This window comes from Hydra vulgaris, chromosome 05 (assembly GCF_038396675.1).
Source record: "Hydra vulgaris chromosome 05, alternate assembly HydraT2T_AEP".
NCBI lineage: Eukaryota > Metazoa > Cnidaria > Hydrozoa > Anthoathecata > Hydridae > Hydra > Hydra vulgaris.
The window spans coordinates 14962569-14981821 of NC_088924.1; the positions used below are offsets into that span (position 1 = coordinate 14962569).

General features: G+C 25.3%; 1 protein-coding gene across 2 annotated transcripts in view; it reads left to right on the forward strand.

Annotated features, from left to right (window-relative positions):
* LOC136080612 (uncharacterized) overlaps positions 1 to 19253 on the forward strand; it is an 82361-nt gene that overhangs the window by 51584 nt on the left and 11524 nt on the right. For both annotated transcript variants that reach the window (XM_065797476.1, XM_065797477.1), the window contains 4 exons: positions 2051 to 2158; positions 6549 to 6692; positions 7148 to 7633; positions 16395 to 16559. In XM_065797476.1, coding sequence (XP_065653548.1) covers positions 2051 to 2158; positions 6549 to 6692; positions 7148 to 7633; positions 16395 to 16559 — 903 coding nt within the window. The remainder of the gene's footprint in view (positions 1 to 2050; positions 2159 to 6548; positions 6693 to 7147; positions 7634 to 16394; positions 16560 to 19253) is intronic.

Below are 19253 nucleotides of genomic sequence, written 5' to 3' on the forward strand. Positions count from 1 at the left end.
TAATATACAATTCTTATGTTTTTTTAAACAAAATAAATATAAGCTGGAGGTTTTCATTCTTTTTGCAGATGTCTAAAAGATCTTGAAGATGCTTGGTTGTTCATTCTGCACTCTGATTTATTTTGGGGATTTCCAATCATGATGGTTCCTGATTCCAAATTTTTTTTACTAAATTTAACATTTTTTTGTAATTAAATAAGCTGCTACATAGCTTCCCATAATCATCTGCACTGTACATTTGGTTAGTAAACCAAAAAAATAGAAGTTTCATATTATCACACCATCCTGCTGTTTTACCAATTACTTCTTTACCTTTCTTAAAATTCTTCCTGAGCTGTTCCTAGTTCTTTACAAGTTTTGGGATAAACAAATATTCGATATTGGGCAACATTTTGTTTCCTCCAAGTTCCTCATCCATTACTATGCAAAGGACTCTGTCAAAAACATGGTGTTGACAGCCAATGAATTGTGGGTCTTCCAGCTTCTTTTAAGTGAAAGATCTTTGTAACTAACTGACATCTCATTCTTTCTTCCAGAGTTTACTTTTGTAGTGTCCGCTACAATCATCTTTATACTCTTCCATAAATTGTACTCATTGAGAATAGCTGTCATACCTTTAACAACAGTATCTGCTATTCCATCTGGTAGATCTAGTACTTGTAACTTAATTTTTCTTTGTTTATTCTTCAACAATAGCAATTGGTATTCTTGATGACTAATGCATTTACCATCAAAATTTAGTGAACAGTTCTCAAATTGTTGTGTTTTCTTTATTTCTTTTTTAAGTTTAACAGATTCTTTAATAGTTGATCTAAATACACAACACTGTGAAGGTGTATAAATGTCAATCTCATCTTGAAATAACTGTCAACAAATAAATGCTTCTTTGCTGGTTTATAACTTTGTAAATGTTACTAATTTGGTTGCGGTTTTGATTTTGTTGTAGTTGTTACTGGTATTTGTGGACTGTTTTTCTGAATCTTTAGACTCTTGATATTCTGCCTGAGACTCTGATTTGGAAGTTTGTGTTGTTGCTGTTACTGTTCTGTTGTTGAAGAATGCTAAAGTATATTTTTCTTCTTTTGGATGGATGAATACTTTTTGAAGTAGCAACCTGCTTTTAATCTGCACTTAATCCAGTTTTGCCTGTACAACTTGAATTGGTAAATGTGGAATATTTAATTTCTTTTGCCATAAAGTTGTTTCTTTGTTCTCAATTTGCTTTATGTGTTCTTGTTTCCCTTTGATGCGTTATCCTAGAAACAGATAGGGACCAGCAATTTTAAGTGGTATCCTGCTGTTATCATCCATTGATTATTCTTCTAGTGAAGTAGTTCTTCTTTTCCTATGTAACAAGATTCTTGATCCAGATTGTCTTGTTTCTTTCAGTTGTGGAAGGACTTTTTTTTATAGAATATTATGATTGACGATAATACTTGAATATATTTCTGAAAGACATTAATAATAAATATAAGTGTACTTACATTTGACTGCCATCTTTGATTGACTGCCATCTGGCAAATACAAATTCATGTATATTTATTAGCTTTGCTCAATCAAGCAGTTTATATAGTCTAAATTTTGCTGATTTCCATAAACTTCTAGAAGAATCTCGAACGTTGTAGAATGTACCTAAATTCAAAAAGTCATAATGTTGCCCGCAAGTACTACTTTCATACCATTTTTAAAATTTTGTGTTTTGGGTGACCTTTTTTGAAAATTAGTTAGAATAAAACCTTTTTTTCATTACTTTTGAGTTTAAGTTCATTGATTTATGACACAGGAAATTTATTATTTTATAAAAAGTTAAAAAGTCATGACCCTAATATATATATATATATATATATATATATATATATATATATATATATATATATATATATATATATATATATATATATATATATATATATATATATATATATATATATATATTTGTTTTTGTGTTGCCAAGTTAAATTTAGTTAAATTTAATACATGAAATATTTGATTATTATTATTAAACAATTTTTCAGTTTATTTACTAATATTTAGCAATTTTTTTCTTTAGTTAAACAAACTACAATCAAAGCAACACCAAAACTTACTCAATTAACAACATCAAGATTCACTCTTTCAACAAAATATCTGACTAAGCAAATAATTCAGAGTAGCAAAAGTATGTATTTTTTAAATAGGTTTTCAATTACTAATTTTGACTTTTATTTGTAGTTACTTAATAGGGTGTTAGCAATGAATAAATTTAACACAGTAGTATTGGGATTGTCTGTATATCCTCTTTTTTGATGCAGATAACCTTTTTTTGTTTAGTTGTTAAATTTCTTTAAGGCTTAAAGGTCTAAACATCCTCTTACATGACACCTGTGCCATAATAGCTCTTGTAGAATAGCCTATAATTGTGTCTTTTGCGTTTTGTATTTGGCTCCTTCGCATACAGCCCTCATACAATATGTACCATTTGCCTCCTCAATCTTTCTTTTTTTTAAATTTATGTCTAAGGACTGTGTAATAGTAACAAAATATGATGAGCAAGGAAAATAAATTTACTTAACGAAAGTCTTGAGGTTTTTCAAGCAAAGAAATAATACTTTCGTTTTAACTTCTAACTTTAAATTTTTTTAAAAACTTTATAAATCTAACTTTAAATTTTTTTTTAATTTTAATTTATCTAAAATTTAACTTTAAGTTTTTTTAAAAAATTTTTCAATCTCATTTTTTTGAACTCTTTTAAGCAACATTTTTTTTTTTCAAATTAATAGAGTTTTAATCAAATAGAATGTTGGTTAAAAGAGATTTTTGTTGCATAATGCTTTAATTTAATGTTTTAATTCCATAAATTAAATAGAATGTCATGGGATTTGAGCGAAATTTTTTGTTGAAAAATCCAAATTAAAATAACTTTATTTTTATCACCTACTGTTATTTTTGCGAACTGAGAGAGCAGTTTTTAATTGTTTTTCGATTATAATAAATAGTTAAAGTTTTATCAAAATAACTTATGCATACCAGCTATGCATTTTGCATACCAGCTATGTACTTTGCATAGCAGCTATGCACAAAAATTACGCTTATGCATACCAGCTATGCATTTTGCATACCAGCTATGTACTTTGCATAGCAGCTATGCACAAAAATTATGTATAACGTTACACTTAAAATCTAGACCTAATATAAATTTTTATTTTTTCAATCTTTTATGAATTTTAAATCAATTGGGAATTCTGCCATATATGTAGTGCCATTAAGGCAATCTAAAACCTTGTCTAATTATGAAATTTTTAATATCTTAAACTAAATTTTAATATTTGTTTGATTTTTTTAATGTAGATATTATTATGATATAGATAGATTAAATAACTGCGTTGTTTATTTAATCTTTCTATATCAAAATGATACTTTTTTAACCACTCCTAACTTTAATTAAAAATATTTTTCATTAAAACTTTAATTGCACACAAAATACATAATTAAATTTATGCAGGATAATCTCAAATTCTTTATTTCATAAAAAAAGTTTTTGACTCTAAATAGATTTTAACAAACTTAAAACTAAAACACAATGTGTTTAGTTTAGTAAAAAATTGGTAACTAATGGTAATGATAATGGTAACTATAGGTAGTGGTAACTAATTAGTTATAACTTCAAAGAATAACATATTAAAAGGTACAAAACTTCCACTTTCTGTCAAAGCTTTTATTTAAATAATGCAAAAAGTTATTGTCTGATGCAATATGGTCCATTATTCTCCATTTGTCCATTGGTCTAACTGGTTCATTATTGAAAAGGTTGATTGTGTCAGAATACTAAAACTTATTGAAAATCTTTATTTTTATCATTAAAAAAAAATTTTACATTGGATTTTTCTTAAATGGATTTCATATATGGTTCTCTTATACATGGATCTCTTATAAACTTGATCTAATTTTATTATCTTGTTCAACAATATGACAGAGCTGTTTGAATAATTCAAAATGGTATCTGTAATTTTAATTTTATAAAAAAAATAAAGATTTTTCTGACTTCTCTAACAGTTGCCCAATATGTCTTTTTATTGACAAAAATAATATCTCATCATGAATCCAAAAAATACTCTTTGACAATCAATACAGATTTCGATCTTTTTTTTCTACTGTTTGCTTTTTACCCATATTTTAAAAATTGTTTTTTTATGCATTAGATGGAAACAATGAAGTGTGGCCTCATCTCATTGTAGTACTTGTATCTAAAATTACATATTTTTAAATTAATTTTCAAATACCGAAGAGGGAGTCCATTATGATATATTTTTCTTTGGTCAATCTTTTAACTATTTAACTTCAACATATGAATTTTAAGCAAGTGAACCCATTTAACAGATATAGAATTTGAGCACAATACTATATAAATATTCTTTGAATATTTCTTAAATATTCAAAGAATATTTAAAAAATATTCAAAGAATATTTAAGAAATATTCAAAGAATATTTAAACAATATTCAAAGAATATTTAAACAATATTCAAAGAATATTTAAGAAATATTCAAAGAGTATATAAGAAATATTCAAAGAATATTTAAGAAATATTCAAAGAACATTTAAGAAATATTCAAAGAGTATATAAGAAATATTCAAAGAATATTTAAGAAATATTCAAAGAACATTTAAGAAATATTCAAAGAATATTTAAGAAATATTCAAAGAATATTTAAGAAATATTCAAAGAATATTTAAGAAATATTCAAAGAATATTTAAGAAATATTCAAAGAATATTTAAGAAATATTCAAAGAATATTTAAGAAATATTCAAAGAATATTTAAGAAATATTCAAAGAATATTTAAGAAATATTCAAAGAATATTTAAGAAATATTCAAAGAATATGTAAGAAATATTCAAAGAATATTTAAAAAATATTCAAAGAATATTTAAGAAATATTCAAAGAATATTTAAGAAATATTCAAAGAATATTTAAGAAATATTCAAAGAATATTTAAGAAATATTCAAAGAATATTTAAGAAATATTCAAAGAACATTTAAGAAATATTCAAAGAACATTTAAGAAATATTCAAAGAACATTTAAGAAATATTCAAAGAACATTTAAGAAATATTCAAAGAATATTTAAGAAATATTCAAAGAATATTTAAGAAATATTCAAAGAATATTTAAGAAATATTCAAAGAATATTTAAGAAATATTCAAAGAATATTTAAGAAATATTCAAAGAATATTTAAGAAATATTCAAAGAATATTTAAGAAATATTCAAACAATATTTAAGAAATATTCAAAGAATATTTTGGAGAAAAATTTTGGAGCACTTAGGAGCAGTTACAGTAAAAGGATGAGACTTAATTGAATGACAAGTAACACAAGAATTAATTTTAGTAGATGGCACAAGAGACATTAGCATAATTAGAGCAGCATCCATTATATTATTTATAGAAAAGAGAATGAGAAGCAAAATTACAATGATGTGGCAATGTTTGAAGGTTGGCTGCAAGGGCAGGTCCAACTATGTTTACAATGCGTTTTTGCACCTTGTTTAAAAGAGAAAGGGCATAATTTATAGATCCACCCCAGATATAGCAACAGTATCCCATACAAGGACTGATTTGAGATTTATAAAGATAAAGAAAAAAATTTTGTGTAAGAAAGTGGCAAGCATGATAAAGACATGCAACCTTAGCAGATGCTAAATTTGCAATGGATTGGATATATGATTTCCAAGAAAGATCAGAAGTAAGAGTTAATCCTAGAAGACATAGGGTAGATGACTCATCTAATACATTACCACTCATAAATATAGTAAGATCTACATTATTGTGATAAAAATTAACTTATTAACTAATAAAAAGTGTTAATATTAGCATTTGTCTTATCAAGAAAAAAGTTGTTTCTGTGCTAGAATTTTGTTTTTAACTCTTTTTTTAATGAAATTAATAATATAGTTAAAATAATTTCATGAAATTAATAGTATAATAAGTGATGAAGCCATTCTTAATCCTAAGGTACTTATTTGTATACTTTTTTTATGAATTAAGCTTAACATAACTGAAAACAAGAGAAAATGTACAACTCCATATTAGGTTGTGCAAGTTCTAGTACACCAGCCATTTTAATTTCTAAAGTATTTTGGTTTTGCAAAAGATTAAATATACTGTTGAGAAAAGGTATTTTTGAATGTTTTTTTGATTTTTAAAATTGCTCTTAAAATGATTTTGATTTCACAAATACACATCTCTCCATTAATAGCATGTTGTGTGTTAAAACATGTTGTTTTAAACAACATTTAAATACTTGACATTTAAATGTCTAACAAATACTAGATATTTAGTTATGTGTTTCACTCCAAAATTGAGAGTCATTAGGTTGTTTAAAAATTCGATCAATTTCAATTTTTTGATTTGGTTTAAAAAAGTTTTTTTGAAAATAGTATTAAAAAAACATTTTTTTGAAATAGTTGAAAAAACTATGTATTTTTGATACACACAAACATTAAAAAATGACCTTTATGTGAAAACGTTGTCGCCCTGTGTATAATAATTTATAACATTTTTTTATAGGTTTTACTATATCTATTACAAATCCTGCTACAATGAAAGCAATATCATCTTCAATAGCTCCAAATCAACAATATACTTCAATAGATTTACTTTTGTCTATAAATGACTCATCTCTACAAGATCTAAAGAATTTGAAAAATAAAAGTGTGAAGTATTTATTTTTATCTGTGGTTGTGTTTTTTTTTGTGTTTTTTTATTAAGTTCTTTATTAAGTAATATCTATATACAATAAATATTTATATAGTTTTTAATTTTACTACAAGTGACAGTTGTAGTATAATAATATTAGTGGCGTTTAACCTAGTTTTGTAAAATTTGTAATTAACTTTTTGTCATTTTTCAATTTTATGTTTTAAAGTTAGTTGTTGTCACATGGTTTTCTTTTTAGTTGGAACCTAGTGAATTAGTAGTGTAGTGAATTAAGATGACTTTCACCTTACCACTATGCATGTATCAATTATATTATTGTTAAAAATCTAGCAAAAAAACACCCATTCTTCAAGAAAACACCTATTCGTTTCTTATCAGAATGATGTATAGTATAGTGATAAGAGTAATTGTTAATTTACCCATCGCTAATTTTTTTAATTGGTTTTTAGATTGTCTGATAGGGGACAATATTATTCCATTAATGAAAGCACAGATTCTTGTTGAGATACCAGAACTATTAAAAGAATATGTAGTCTCATTTTATGTGAAGCCTAATTCATTTACTACTGGTTGGCATAGTGTTATTCATTTTACTATAGGTTCAAGTAATCTATATTACGTTGATAAAGTTCCTAGCATCTGGTTTCATACAGATGGAAATGGAAGTCTTTTAATTTCAGCTCCTATTAATGGTAGCCCTCTTCAATATTTTAAGACGAAACCGATTGAAATAAATCAATGGACATATATTGAGATTAGTCAAGTTTTAATTAACTCCTTTTATATATATAGAATTAAAATTAACGAAGAGTTTATCTGCGCAGAAATTAATAACCAAGCACAAAGTTTTAAAAATGTTCGAGTGTATGCTTCAGATCCATGGTATGATGCTCAAGATGGCTCTATTAAAGACTTGTTAATCATTGGCATTTTAAGTAAGTTTGTCTTTTTTTTATCAAAAAGTTTTCAAAGTAATTTTTTATCAACAAAGTAATTTTTGAGAATTATTGATTTATTTGATATATGCAGTTAAAAATTCTTCAAAAATAGAAAGTTCAAAAAACTAGGAGTAAACCAAAGTAAACCAGGTTTGTTATTAATATTAATATGTAAATTAAAATAAACTAGCTGACCGAGCCCATAAAAATGCGGGTCTTTGTTAGTCTATTCTGTACCAACTTCTATACTTTTTCCTTACCTATATATATCCTAACTGCCTGGACCCATAGAATACCGGTTTTTATCAAACTGACTAATTCTATACTTATCTATTCCACACCAATCATTTCTATATTTATTCCTTAATTACTTCAAAATTTTTTAGTAAACAGTAGAAAGATAATTCTTAAAAATTGCTTTAAGAGCAAAAATAACTAATATGCGCACCAATTATCAATCATGCGCATCTGCATACATAGAACTTATAAGTGATTTAAAAAATGGTTTGTTTTTCTACTATATTCATATTTTTGATAGCTCAGTGTCATTGCGTAGTGTTCAATTCCTCCCCTAAGTGTAATAAACTTTTAAAATCTTGCTGTTTATATTTATAGCAAAAAAGTATATAATGTAAAAAAGATTTCTTATTGTTAAAATCAAATTTTAAAGTTTTCTCATGTTATACATATATTCTGATCATTCCATATACTGCCTGCAAACTTAACTTTGCTAAAAACTCAAAAATGCTAACAATGTTTACAGAAATCAGGCTTGGACAGGAATGGCGTGCAATCGAACACTATAACTGACCAAATTTTTATTTTCGACAACTTGACTAAGACTGTTTAGATGTTTCGATGATTTAAACATTTCAGAAATGCTCTTAAAAAATAAACACTAAGCTAAACCTAAAATAGGAAGATAGTTAAAAAATAATAATAATGAAAAAAGAAATCAGTTCTTTACAAATAAGTAAATATATAAACACTAAAATATGACTCAAAAAACTCAAACTCAAAGCAAAATTTGCTTCTTTTTTTTTAATTGCGTTTAAAATAAATTACTTTGAAAACTTATCTTTTGAAACATTTTATTAAAGTTACAAATAATAATTTTAAATTGTACAAAAATTTTTTTTTTAAAAAAAGTTGCAATAAACAAAAAGAATTATTTAAAAAAAAAGTATTTTTAAAAATGGTATAATATTCTTTGATAATTTAAATAAAATGAGTCTGCAATATGAATAAATTATACTGCCAACAAGCATTTTAATTTGAGCATTACAAGCAGTTGTAATTTTTTTTAATAACCCTTCTAACGTAACAAATTTAAAGATTATTATAAAAGATTTGAGCTCATTCACACCTATTGTAATTAAAATTAAAAAAAGTAAATCTTTCAAAAAATATATATTTATTTAAAAGGTTTAAATAAATTTTTTAAACAAATATGTTATTTTTGAAAAAAAGATATAAACATTTTAAAATACATTAATCAACAAAATGCATGTTTATATAACTTAATATAAAGTTGTAAATTAAAATGTTTACATAAGTAAATTTATGAGTAAGATTTGTTTATATAAGTTATTTTTTATTTTTGCGTAGTTTATATAAAATGTTTTTACACTCGTTCTAAGCAACTAGTCTTTTTTTAGAAAGACATAGAAAAATAGTTTCAAACATTAAAACTTATCATAAAAAGTACTACATAAAAATAATATGCTTCATAAAAAAATATATATCTATATAAAGCATATTTTTTTAATTTACACAAAATGCATTTTTTTTAAACAATCATTATAATTAATTTTTTGATTTTATTTAAAGCCTTCACGTAAAATAAAAACCTTAGAAAAAATCAATAATTAAAAGTTATTGATAACGTAACAATTTTTTTTTATTGCATTTAAATTGTTAAAACATCAAAACAGCTGTTGTCAAGTTGTAAAAAAAAAATTATAAGCATGGTCATCGGACGCCGTTCCTGTCCAAACCTGAGACATTTGTGTGTAATGCTATACAAGTGGCAGTACTAAGAAGATTAGGTAGTTTTAGCAACCAGAAATTATCAAAACAGGGGAGAGTCATAGCAAATCTAAAATCGAAGTTTCAAATTTTTCATTTGGATGAGACAATATGTTTTGTGTTTTTTAAATGTTGTCAATTTTTTTTATATACAATAACATAAATACAAAAATTAAAAAAAAAACATTTTGAGCAAAAAATACATGTAATTATTAGAAAAGTTTTCTTTTATTACATACTATCCTGTATACAACGTTATATAAGTAGATTTCGCACATTTTGTATAACATTTGTCTATTGTTATATTATGTGATACTAGTTGACCTGACCCATAAAAATATGGGTCTTTGTAAGTATATTCCACAGCAACCTTTTCTATACTTTTTATTTATATATATATACTAACTTTCTGGACCTGTAAAATACGGGTCTTCACCAAACCTACCATTTTTATACTTATCTATTCCACGCTGATCTTATTTTTGCCTTTTCCTTATTTACTTCAACATTTTTCAGTAAAATAATTAATTCTTAAAACTGCTTTAAGTGCAAAAAAATTAACATTCTCCGCATACATAGAGCTTATAAATGATTTATTATTAGGTTTGTTTTTTTCCTAAATGCAAATGATTGATAGCTCAGTGGTTTAGTGTGCTGTGATCAGTGTTGTTTTGGGGGGTTTAAGACCTCCCCTTATAATAAACTTTGAAATTTTTTCAATCTTGCTTATATATTTATTGCAAAAAAAAATATATAGAAAAAAATTTTTTTATTGTTAAAATGAAATTTTAAAGTTTTTTCATTTTATAGATTTATTATATTGTTCCATATACTGCCTGCAAACTCAACATATGTTAAAGACGTTTACACTTATAAGCCTTAGTACGTAACACTATACAAATGGCAGAACTAAGAAGATCTTAGACCATTAAAAACTATAGATGTGACCTTAGCAATAAAATGCTTATCTAAAAGTTGAACCAAAAAATTTTGCGCAGTGGCGTCACTTTGCAGCAAAAAAACTTTTATATTATCTTGCATTTATCTTACATTTTTTGATTAATTATATATATGGTGCATACAACTGCACATAAAGACATAAAGCTGGTACAGATATATCATTTCATGGATAAAAGTTTGTATTTATTACAATAGTAATAAATAAATAGTTTTAAAGAAATAACATAGTACTTATATATTTAGTCTTTATTAGAATATATCGTTTTTTTTTTTTAATCTTGTCAAATTTTTTAAATGTATATGAATACAGAAAATTCGAAACAAAACAATTTAAACAAAAATTTCAATTATTAGAAAAGTTTTCTTACACATGATCCTGTATGGAACGTTGTATAAGTGAATTTTTTACATTTGCATATAACATGTGTTTATATATAAACGCAACTTTATTCCAATGCTTCAAAGCTGCACTTGTTTAGAGAACCCACTTGAAAAGTGTTGATTAATTGCAATCAATATAAGAGTTCATAAAATGATTTGTTTTACTATTACATGCATAAATTTAATAGATCAGTGGTTTAATGCGCTGTCATTGTTGCCGTTATGCGAGGGTTCAAATCCACCCTTTAGCATAATATAATTTCAATTTTTTTAATCTGCCAGTATATATTTATAGCAAAAAAATAGATATAGCAAAAAAAGACCTTTAATTGTTAAATTAAATTCAAAGGTTTTTTTAGTTACAGGCTTGTTTTTGCCTCCACAGCAGCACTGAAGTAGCACAACAGTACAGGAATAGCAGGACTGCCTTCTTAAATTTTTCTTCATTAAGTTTCAGACCTTTTTTTTTTCAGACCATTCACAGCTTATTAGAACTAATTACCTGAGCACATTAATAACATAAGTATCTTAATCATGTCATATACGCAACAAATTCTTTCCAGTCTTTTGATGTTTTTAGAATTTTTTGCCTTTTAATAAATCCTTTTGTTTGTTATAGTGTATAATTTATTTACATGTGTTATGTATTAATATCTATATAAAACTTCAAAAGTGTTTTATTTTGTATTTTAAAACAATCAAAAAGGATTAAAAATAAAACTTTTTTGTTCAGGAGCTCTACGAGTTAACCTCTTAGCCACGCTGGCATGTTGACTATTAAAAAATTTTTAATTATGTAATAAATGAAAGACTTTATAAAACAGAAATTTTAAAGTGAAATTTAAACTATAAAACTTGATATATCTTTTAGTATGTTTTAACATCACATAGTTTGAAGTTTATGTAAGTTAGATATTTGCATTAGTTGCGTTCAAAACAATAAAATTTTCAAAACACGATAACACAAGAAGCCAAATTTGGGGCAAATATAAATTACAATTACAAATATAAAATACGATTACAAAAAAAATTCCAGAAATATTGACATTACCTTGTGCTCAAGCAGCAAAATACCCTGAAAAATGCCCCAAATTGTTCCTAAATTATTTGGCTTAAATTATTGCTAAATTATTGGCCAAATTGTTCCTAAATTATATGGCTTTGAGTGCAAGGTAAATCTCTATATTTTGTAAATAAAAATTTTTCTAATTTAATCATAATGGTTTTAATTTTTTTTTTAGATTGTTGTGTATCCTAGTCTTTTCATAAGTGTTGTTTAAAATAAAAATTGAGATTTACCTTGCGCTTAAAGCCTCAAAATTTAGGAACAATTTGGGTATTTTGCTGCTTGAGCACCAGGTAAACGTCAATATTTTTGGAATTTTTTTCTGTAATCGCATTTTTTTTATATTCATCCCAAATTTGGCTTTTTGTGTATTCCCGTTTTGAAAATTTTATTTTTTTTGAACACCCCTAATTTACATAGACTTTTGTTCGTATTTTCGTATACTAAAAAGTGCTGCAACTTTTTCTCAACATTAATTCATGTGTTATGGCTGCCATGTTTCTGAATCAAATATGCTCGAATGAGCTTTTATAAGTTACTTGTTATATTATAATATGATTGGATGCTATGCTATAAAACTTTAGAGAACTGGAATTAATTAACACTTGAAAAAAGTTAATTAATTGTAATTGGTATAAAAGATACATAAAGTTGTTTGTTTTTTTATGGCAGGCATAACTTTAATAGCTCAGTGGTTTAATGGGCGCTCACGGCAGTTTCATACAATGTAAAATTTGGCATTACGTCACAAGTTTAGCAAAAAAAACATTTTAAGCAAAAAAAGTATAAAAATGCACTAACTTTAAAATTATATTATTATTATTTGTTTATAAACCTTTTTATCTTTTTATAAAAAAATTATAAAACATGAATCTTTTCTTGTTAAATAAATGTTTTCATAAGATGGAATAAAAATAAATATTGCTAATGATTTGGAATTACTTTTCTGTTTTTTGCAATTTTTATGAAAAATCTGTTTTGGGTTTTTCATAAAAATCATAAAAATCAACCTAGAGTTGATAACGTAAGCTACATACTTGATGTTGAAAATTTGAAACACTTATTAATAAATGTTTGTTCTAAATAGTTTATGTTAGTTTTTAATGCATTTTTATTTATTTTAAATGAAAAACATAATATTTTTGTAATTTTGCGGAATCAGTAATACCTTAACCCTATGAATATGAAAATCAAAAAATTATTTTCTCTACCTCTAGCTATGTGTTCAAATATGTTTTCAAACATATTTAGCACTAAATTTGTTTTTTCATAACCTTAAATATTTGTTGTATTTTCGTATGTAATAGAGTTTATCAGCTTTGTGAAATTGAAATTAAAAAAATTAAAAATGTGCTGCAACTCTTTCGTACCATTATCATGGTTGCAATGCTGTCAAGGGTTCTGTTTCAAACACATAGGAAGGGGTACTACTACTACTACTAAAACTACCAAGTTCAGCATTAATATAAAGAGATTTTGATTCTGCCAGCAAAAACATTTAATAGATTGTAATTTAAATCAATGTTTTTTTTATACTTGGCATTAAAATTAAAGTTTAATGATCATAGCCTCTAACTCATTGTGTAATTTTTTATAGTGAATTTCGTTTTTGTCTTTGTCTTATGATTTTTTTTAAAAAAGACACAAGACTCAGTGTTGTGTTAGTTGTTTTTAGATTTTATTTCTTAAATATAAATATAATTAAATTACAAAATAAAGTTTAATTAGACTATTAGAATTCAACTAAACTGCAGAAGTAAAAAATATTTGTTACAAGTAAACTTAATTGTCACTTCAAATTTTTTTGTTATGGGTTTAAATATTAAATAACACTATTAATATTAGTATTAATATTAAATTTACACGATTTCAAAAATTAAGAAAAAGAAATAAAGTTAAAAAAGAATTCCCAAATCAACAAAAGGCCACATAAGAACTTTTTTGATATTACATTTTGTTTCACATCCAAGTTTTCTTTTTTATTAAAGTGTTACATGTAATTTTATTTATATTTTTTGTAATGTAAAGTTTTTTTCAACTTTTCGACTCTTCAATTTTCAAAAAAGAAATATTTTCTTTAACTGGAACATTTTAACTATTTTACATAAGCTACAAAAAAATTAAAATGGCAAAAATTATAACTACTTATGTTTCTACCAAAATTTAACCATTAACTAGGTATGAGACATATACATACTCATAGTATTTTGGTATTTAGTTTTAACCATATCATTCGTTTATCATTTAAAACAACATTTATGAAAAAACATGCTCCAGACATTGACAAAGGTATAATAATTAGAAGATAATGTTCCAGATTTTGATAAAGATATAATAATAAGCTAGAATAATTTAATTGCACAATCCAACTTAATTGCATGATGCAATTTAATTGCAAAATGCAATTTAATTGCCTGATTCAATTTAGTTGCACAATGCAATTTAATTCTGTGATACAATTTAATTGTGCAATGCAATTTAGTTGCACAATGCAGATCAGTCATTGCATGATATTTCCATCGAAGTTGGATCTGGTAAATCAATAGTTCAAAAAATTGTGAATTTTTTGAATTCTGGCCAGAATTGGATTTGCCGGAATTGTTAATAAAATTCCGGCCAGAACAAGAACTATATTTATGTAATTTTTTACCTTCAAGATTGAAAGTGGAAGCTTGCATCTCAGCATCATGGCTATATAATATATATTTATAACCTATAATATATATATATATATATATATATATATATATATATATATATATAACCTATTTCATTAGTTTGATTCTTGTTTCATTTAAATCTAATATATTGCTTTTATTTGTTTCCTATAATTTTATTCATTGAATGTTTTAATCTGCATAATATTTGTATTTAAAATTATTTCTTTGTTTTCTATTTTTCCATTTAGGTTAAAATTCAATTATTTTCTGTATTAGGCATTCTATACTTTTAAGTTATTTAAAATTTAAGTAACATTTAAAATTTAGAAATTTGCATTTTTTTTTACCTAGGTTTACCCATAATTCTTAATTGGCCTGCAGGACAATGATTTTTTGATTTAATATACACAGTCTGTGTCACATGTCTTAAAATAAAGGTAAAAAATAAATATAATAAACTAATATGTTATGCTGTCTAATTTTACAAAATAATTTTCAATACAATGAAAATTTCAATAAGTTTTTTAATAATAAACCGAGTCATATGAAGTTAGTCTATTTTCAAGTTAGAAATTTTCAGGTAAAATCAAAACATATTTTTTATTTAATATGCAAATATAATTTATTTAGTCTGAAAAATTATTTTAAAACAAAATAAACGCCTCCAAATTTTTTTTATTTGCTTTATATTTACATAGTAGATTACATAAACAAATTTCTCTTTATTTAAAGAAGTTACGAATATTAAATTTGTTATTTATTCTTAATTGCTAAAGGCGTCTTGAGCATTACCCTGTTGTACAGTTTTTCTGTTTTTGCAAAAATCTAAATGACCCGAATTTTGTTTGTAATCTTTAATTTTCCTATCAAAATCTCTATGAATCCTTACTTTCCTAAATCTATAAATTCTTGAAACTTGTTTTTGTAGATTTTATTGTTACATGCCTTTGAGCTTGGTTGTCAATAAACTTATTTTTGTTTCTGATGACATCATAAACTTAAGGTTTTTAATGCAACAATAAGCTTTCCACCCTAAAATTTAATTTTGTAATGTTGCATTAGTTTTTATAGAATTTTCTTCTTTGCATTGTTGGCCTGTAAATGCTAAGTTGTAATTTAATAATAAAAAGTTGTAAAGTAAAATGTAAAAGTTTGTTTGACTAGTATAAGAGTTGCTTTAACTAAGAATGGCATAGTTAGCATAATTAAGTAATTAAATTATGAAACATGTGTATTCTAAAATAGTTTAAGAAAATTGTTGTTTTTATAAAATTAGGCAGATTTTATTATATGTAATAAGTTTTTTAAAATACAAACATGAATTGAGTGAATAAGCATTGAGTAAGCAAGGTTAAAAACTTCATTTAAAAAAAGGAAGGTAGCTTTAAAAAGTGACATTTAAGTCAAACTTGTAATTTGATTTCCCCACTTTATCTTTTATTCATTTTTCCATGCCGTCTTTATAATTGGTTTTGATTGATCTCTTTGATTCCTCTAAGCTTTTTTTTTTTACATAATCAGAAATTTAAAAAATATATATTTAAAATGAGAAAACACTATTGTATTTTTTTTTTTTTTTAAGATTTTTTAAGAATAATATATAAATAATAATCTAATAAAAATAACTTATTTTCGTATGAAATAAAATAAAAATAAATTTTAGCTCCTTGGGCACAATGGAGTGATTGGTCAAGTTGTAATGTTTCATATGGTGCTGGATTTATGAACAGAACAAAGAAGTGTAATGTATCAGAGGCTTTAGAATGTTGCTCTTTCAACAATACTGAAGTAATAGAGTGTTTTGTAAATGAAACAGTTTTGTTGAAAGGTAAAGTTTTGTTTTTAAATAATTGACTTACATATAATATATATGACTTATATAAAGTAATAAACAAAGATATATAAATAATGATAAATGAAAATAATATCTTTATTTATTGTATATACTTCAGAAGAGCACTGCTAGTCATTTGTTCAAATCAAGTATAAGACTTCTTTCTAAATTTGATTTATTAAATAATTTGCCAGTGCCTGTTTCAAAAAGTCTGAATTTATTAAAACCCATAATGTGGCTGATGTTGATGTGTTTGATTCATACAAACACAAAGTGATAATAGCAAAATCAATGCTCAGGTGTGGTTAAACAAAAACAGCATCATTAGTTAATCATCCAGTTGAAACCAATAGGACTAATATTTATGCTTGGAAACTAGAGATGGGAATCGAACCCTTCTTTGGTATCAACACAATTGTTTTTTTGTTAGTTTTATTAGTTACATTCACAATGATAAAATACAAATAAATTAAAGTAATATAAAGTAGTTAAAGCATTGCAAACACTGAAAAGACTCTTTCACTGGCAGTACTTGTAGCAGGAATAGCCAACAATTTTCTAGCAATCAATGCTAAAGCTTTTTAGCTCCTCACTTAAACACCATCCTTTTTGTTCACTTAAACGCCATCCTTTTTGTTCTTTATCTTTCTTTTTCCTAATACTGTCTTTTTGATATTATTTATGATCAATAGACCTATTCCATTTTTTTATCCATTAGGTAATAGTTGCTATTGGTGACTTTAATGCTTAATTCCCCGAATGGCTTAGGATATTTACTTTTGAATCTGCTGAAATTTATACCCAAAATTTTTGCTTTTACGTTCCCATAATCAGAAAATTAAACTTGTGACTCCTTTTCAGAGAAATCTAATCACTTATCTTTATTCTTTAGTTTTTGTTTTGTCTCTGAACTTAGCTTGTGCCCACTCTCTCTTTGTTCTTTTTTAAATAGTTAAGACTTTCTGTTAACTTTGAATTAAAATAGTTGCTGTTTGTTGCCATGCTAAAAGTTTAAATTCACTACTAACAAGAAGTGCAAAATTAAAAAAAAAAACACTAGCTATGATTTCTTAGCTGAAACACTAAAGAAAGATGTGAAAACCTAATTAAACAATACAAGCAAGTGCAGTTTGAAGTAAAAATACATTTGATTCAGTAAGGCCTTAGGATTTTATTTAATGGCATGTACATTTCCAAAAAATGTGCATTCTCTAACAGTAAATACATATTCTTTCAATTGAAACGTTTGGAAAAGTTTTTACTTATCAACTTAAACAGCTTTACATCACTTTTATTTTTCAATAAATATTTCTTTGCATAAATACAGGTACCGAAAAAAGTTTAGAACCACTTAACAATTTTGCGTAATTTCATTATTTTTTCAATGTATGAAACTAATATTGAACTTTGATGATAAACTAAATATATATATATGACATGCTTTAATTAAAACCTAAAGGAATTTACACTGTATTCAATTGCATACACATTAAGCAATCAATAAACAAACACACACAAGTTGAGTAATTTTATGTCAAAGGATTTTTATCATCACATAAGCTAATAAATCTATATACCGTAAGCAGGTTTGTCATTTTATTATATGGAATTACAATTTTATTGATTCTAGTATTTTCCAATAGGTAAAAGTAAAGAAATACCAATTGAAGTTCGTTCCCAAATTATTGCTTTATATAACCATACTTCCAAATAGCGACAGTTATTGGAGTTTCCCATAGCTCTGTGACCAAGATTATTAGACTTTATAAAGAAACAGGGGAATTTACTTCAAGATCTCAAAGCGGTTGGCCGAAGGTTACTTCCTCGATAACAGACTTAAGAATAGGACAAGAGGTATTAAAGTCCCCTTTTTTTAAAACGCAAGAGAGATTAAGGAAAGGTTGACTCCAACATGTGATTGCTTATTGATTACTTAATGTGTATGAAATTGAATGCGGTGTAAATTCCTTTAGGTTTTTTATTAAAGCATGTCATATATATATATAATAATCATCAAAGTTCAATATTAGTTTCATACATTGAAAAAATAATGAAATTACACAAAATTGTTAAGTGGTTCTAAACTTTGTTCGATACCTGTATATGCACATCTGTTTTTAGCAATAAATGTATTGTACTTGAATTAAATGCATTAAGTGTCACCTTGATCATGAAATAGTTTATGACTTAAAGTCAAATACCTCTTAACAACAAAAAACCATTAAAGTTTGCGCAAGTTGTTCTTGTTTTTTGTTTCTTTAATTTTTTATTTTAGGTGCCTCAAGAAGTAATAACGGAATTATCACAAAGCATTGCAGATAAGCATTTAATTGAAAGTTCACGCCTCCTTCCTAACTGATGTCACTAAACTTGCCCAGAAGTGGGGTTTGAACCACGGATACTTAGTTTCTGAAGCAAGTGTGCTACCACTGTGCCATGGCTGCTTGTTGATAAGATTAAAAACAAAATTTCTATTAAACATGTTTCCCATCAAATAATTTTTGTTTAATCTTTTCCATTAAACATATTTTTCAATAAAATATTTTCCATTAAATGTGTTTTACATAATACAGTTACAAAGTTTGCATACAGGTGACCTATGTTACAAAGTTTGCATACAGGTGACACAAAGTTTGCATACAGGTGACCTATGGACCATTGTCTGGTCAGATTTTAGATTGTAGAGTT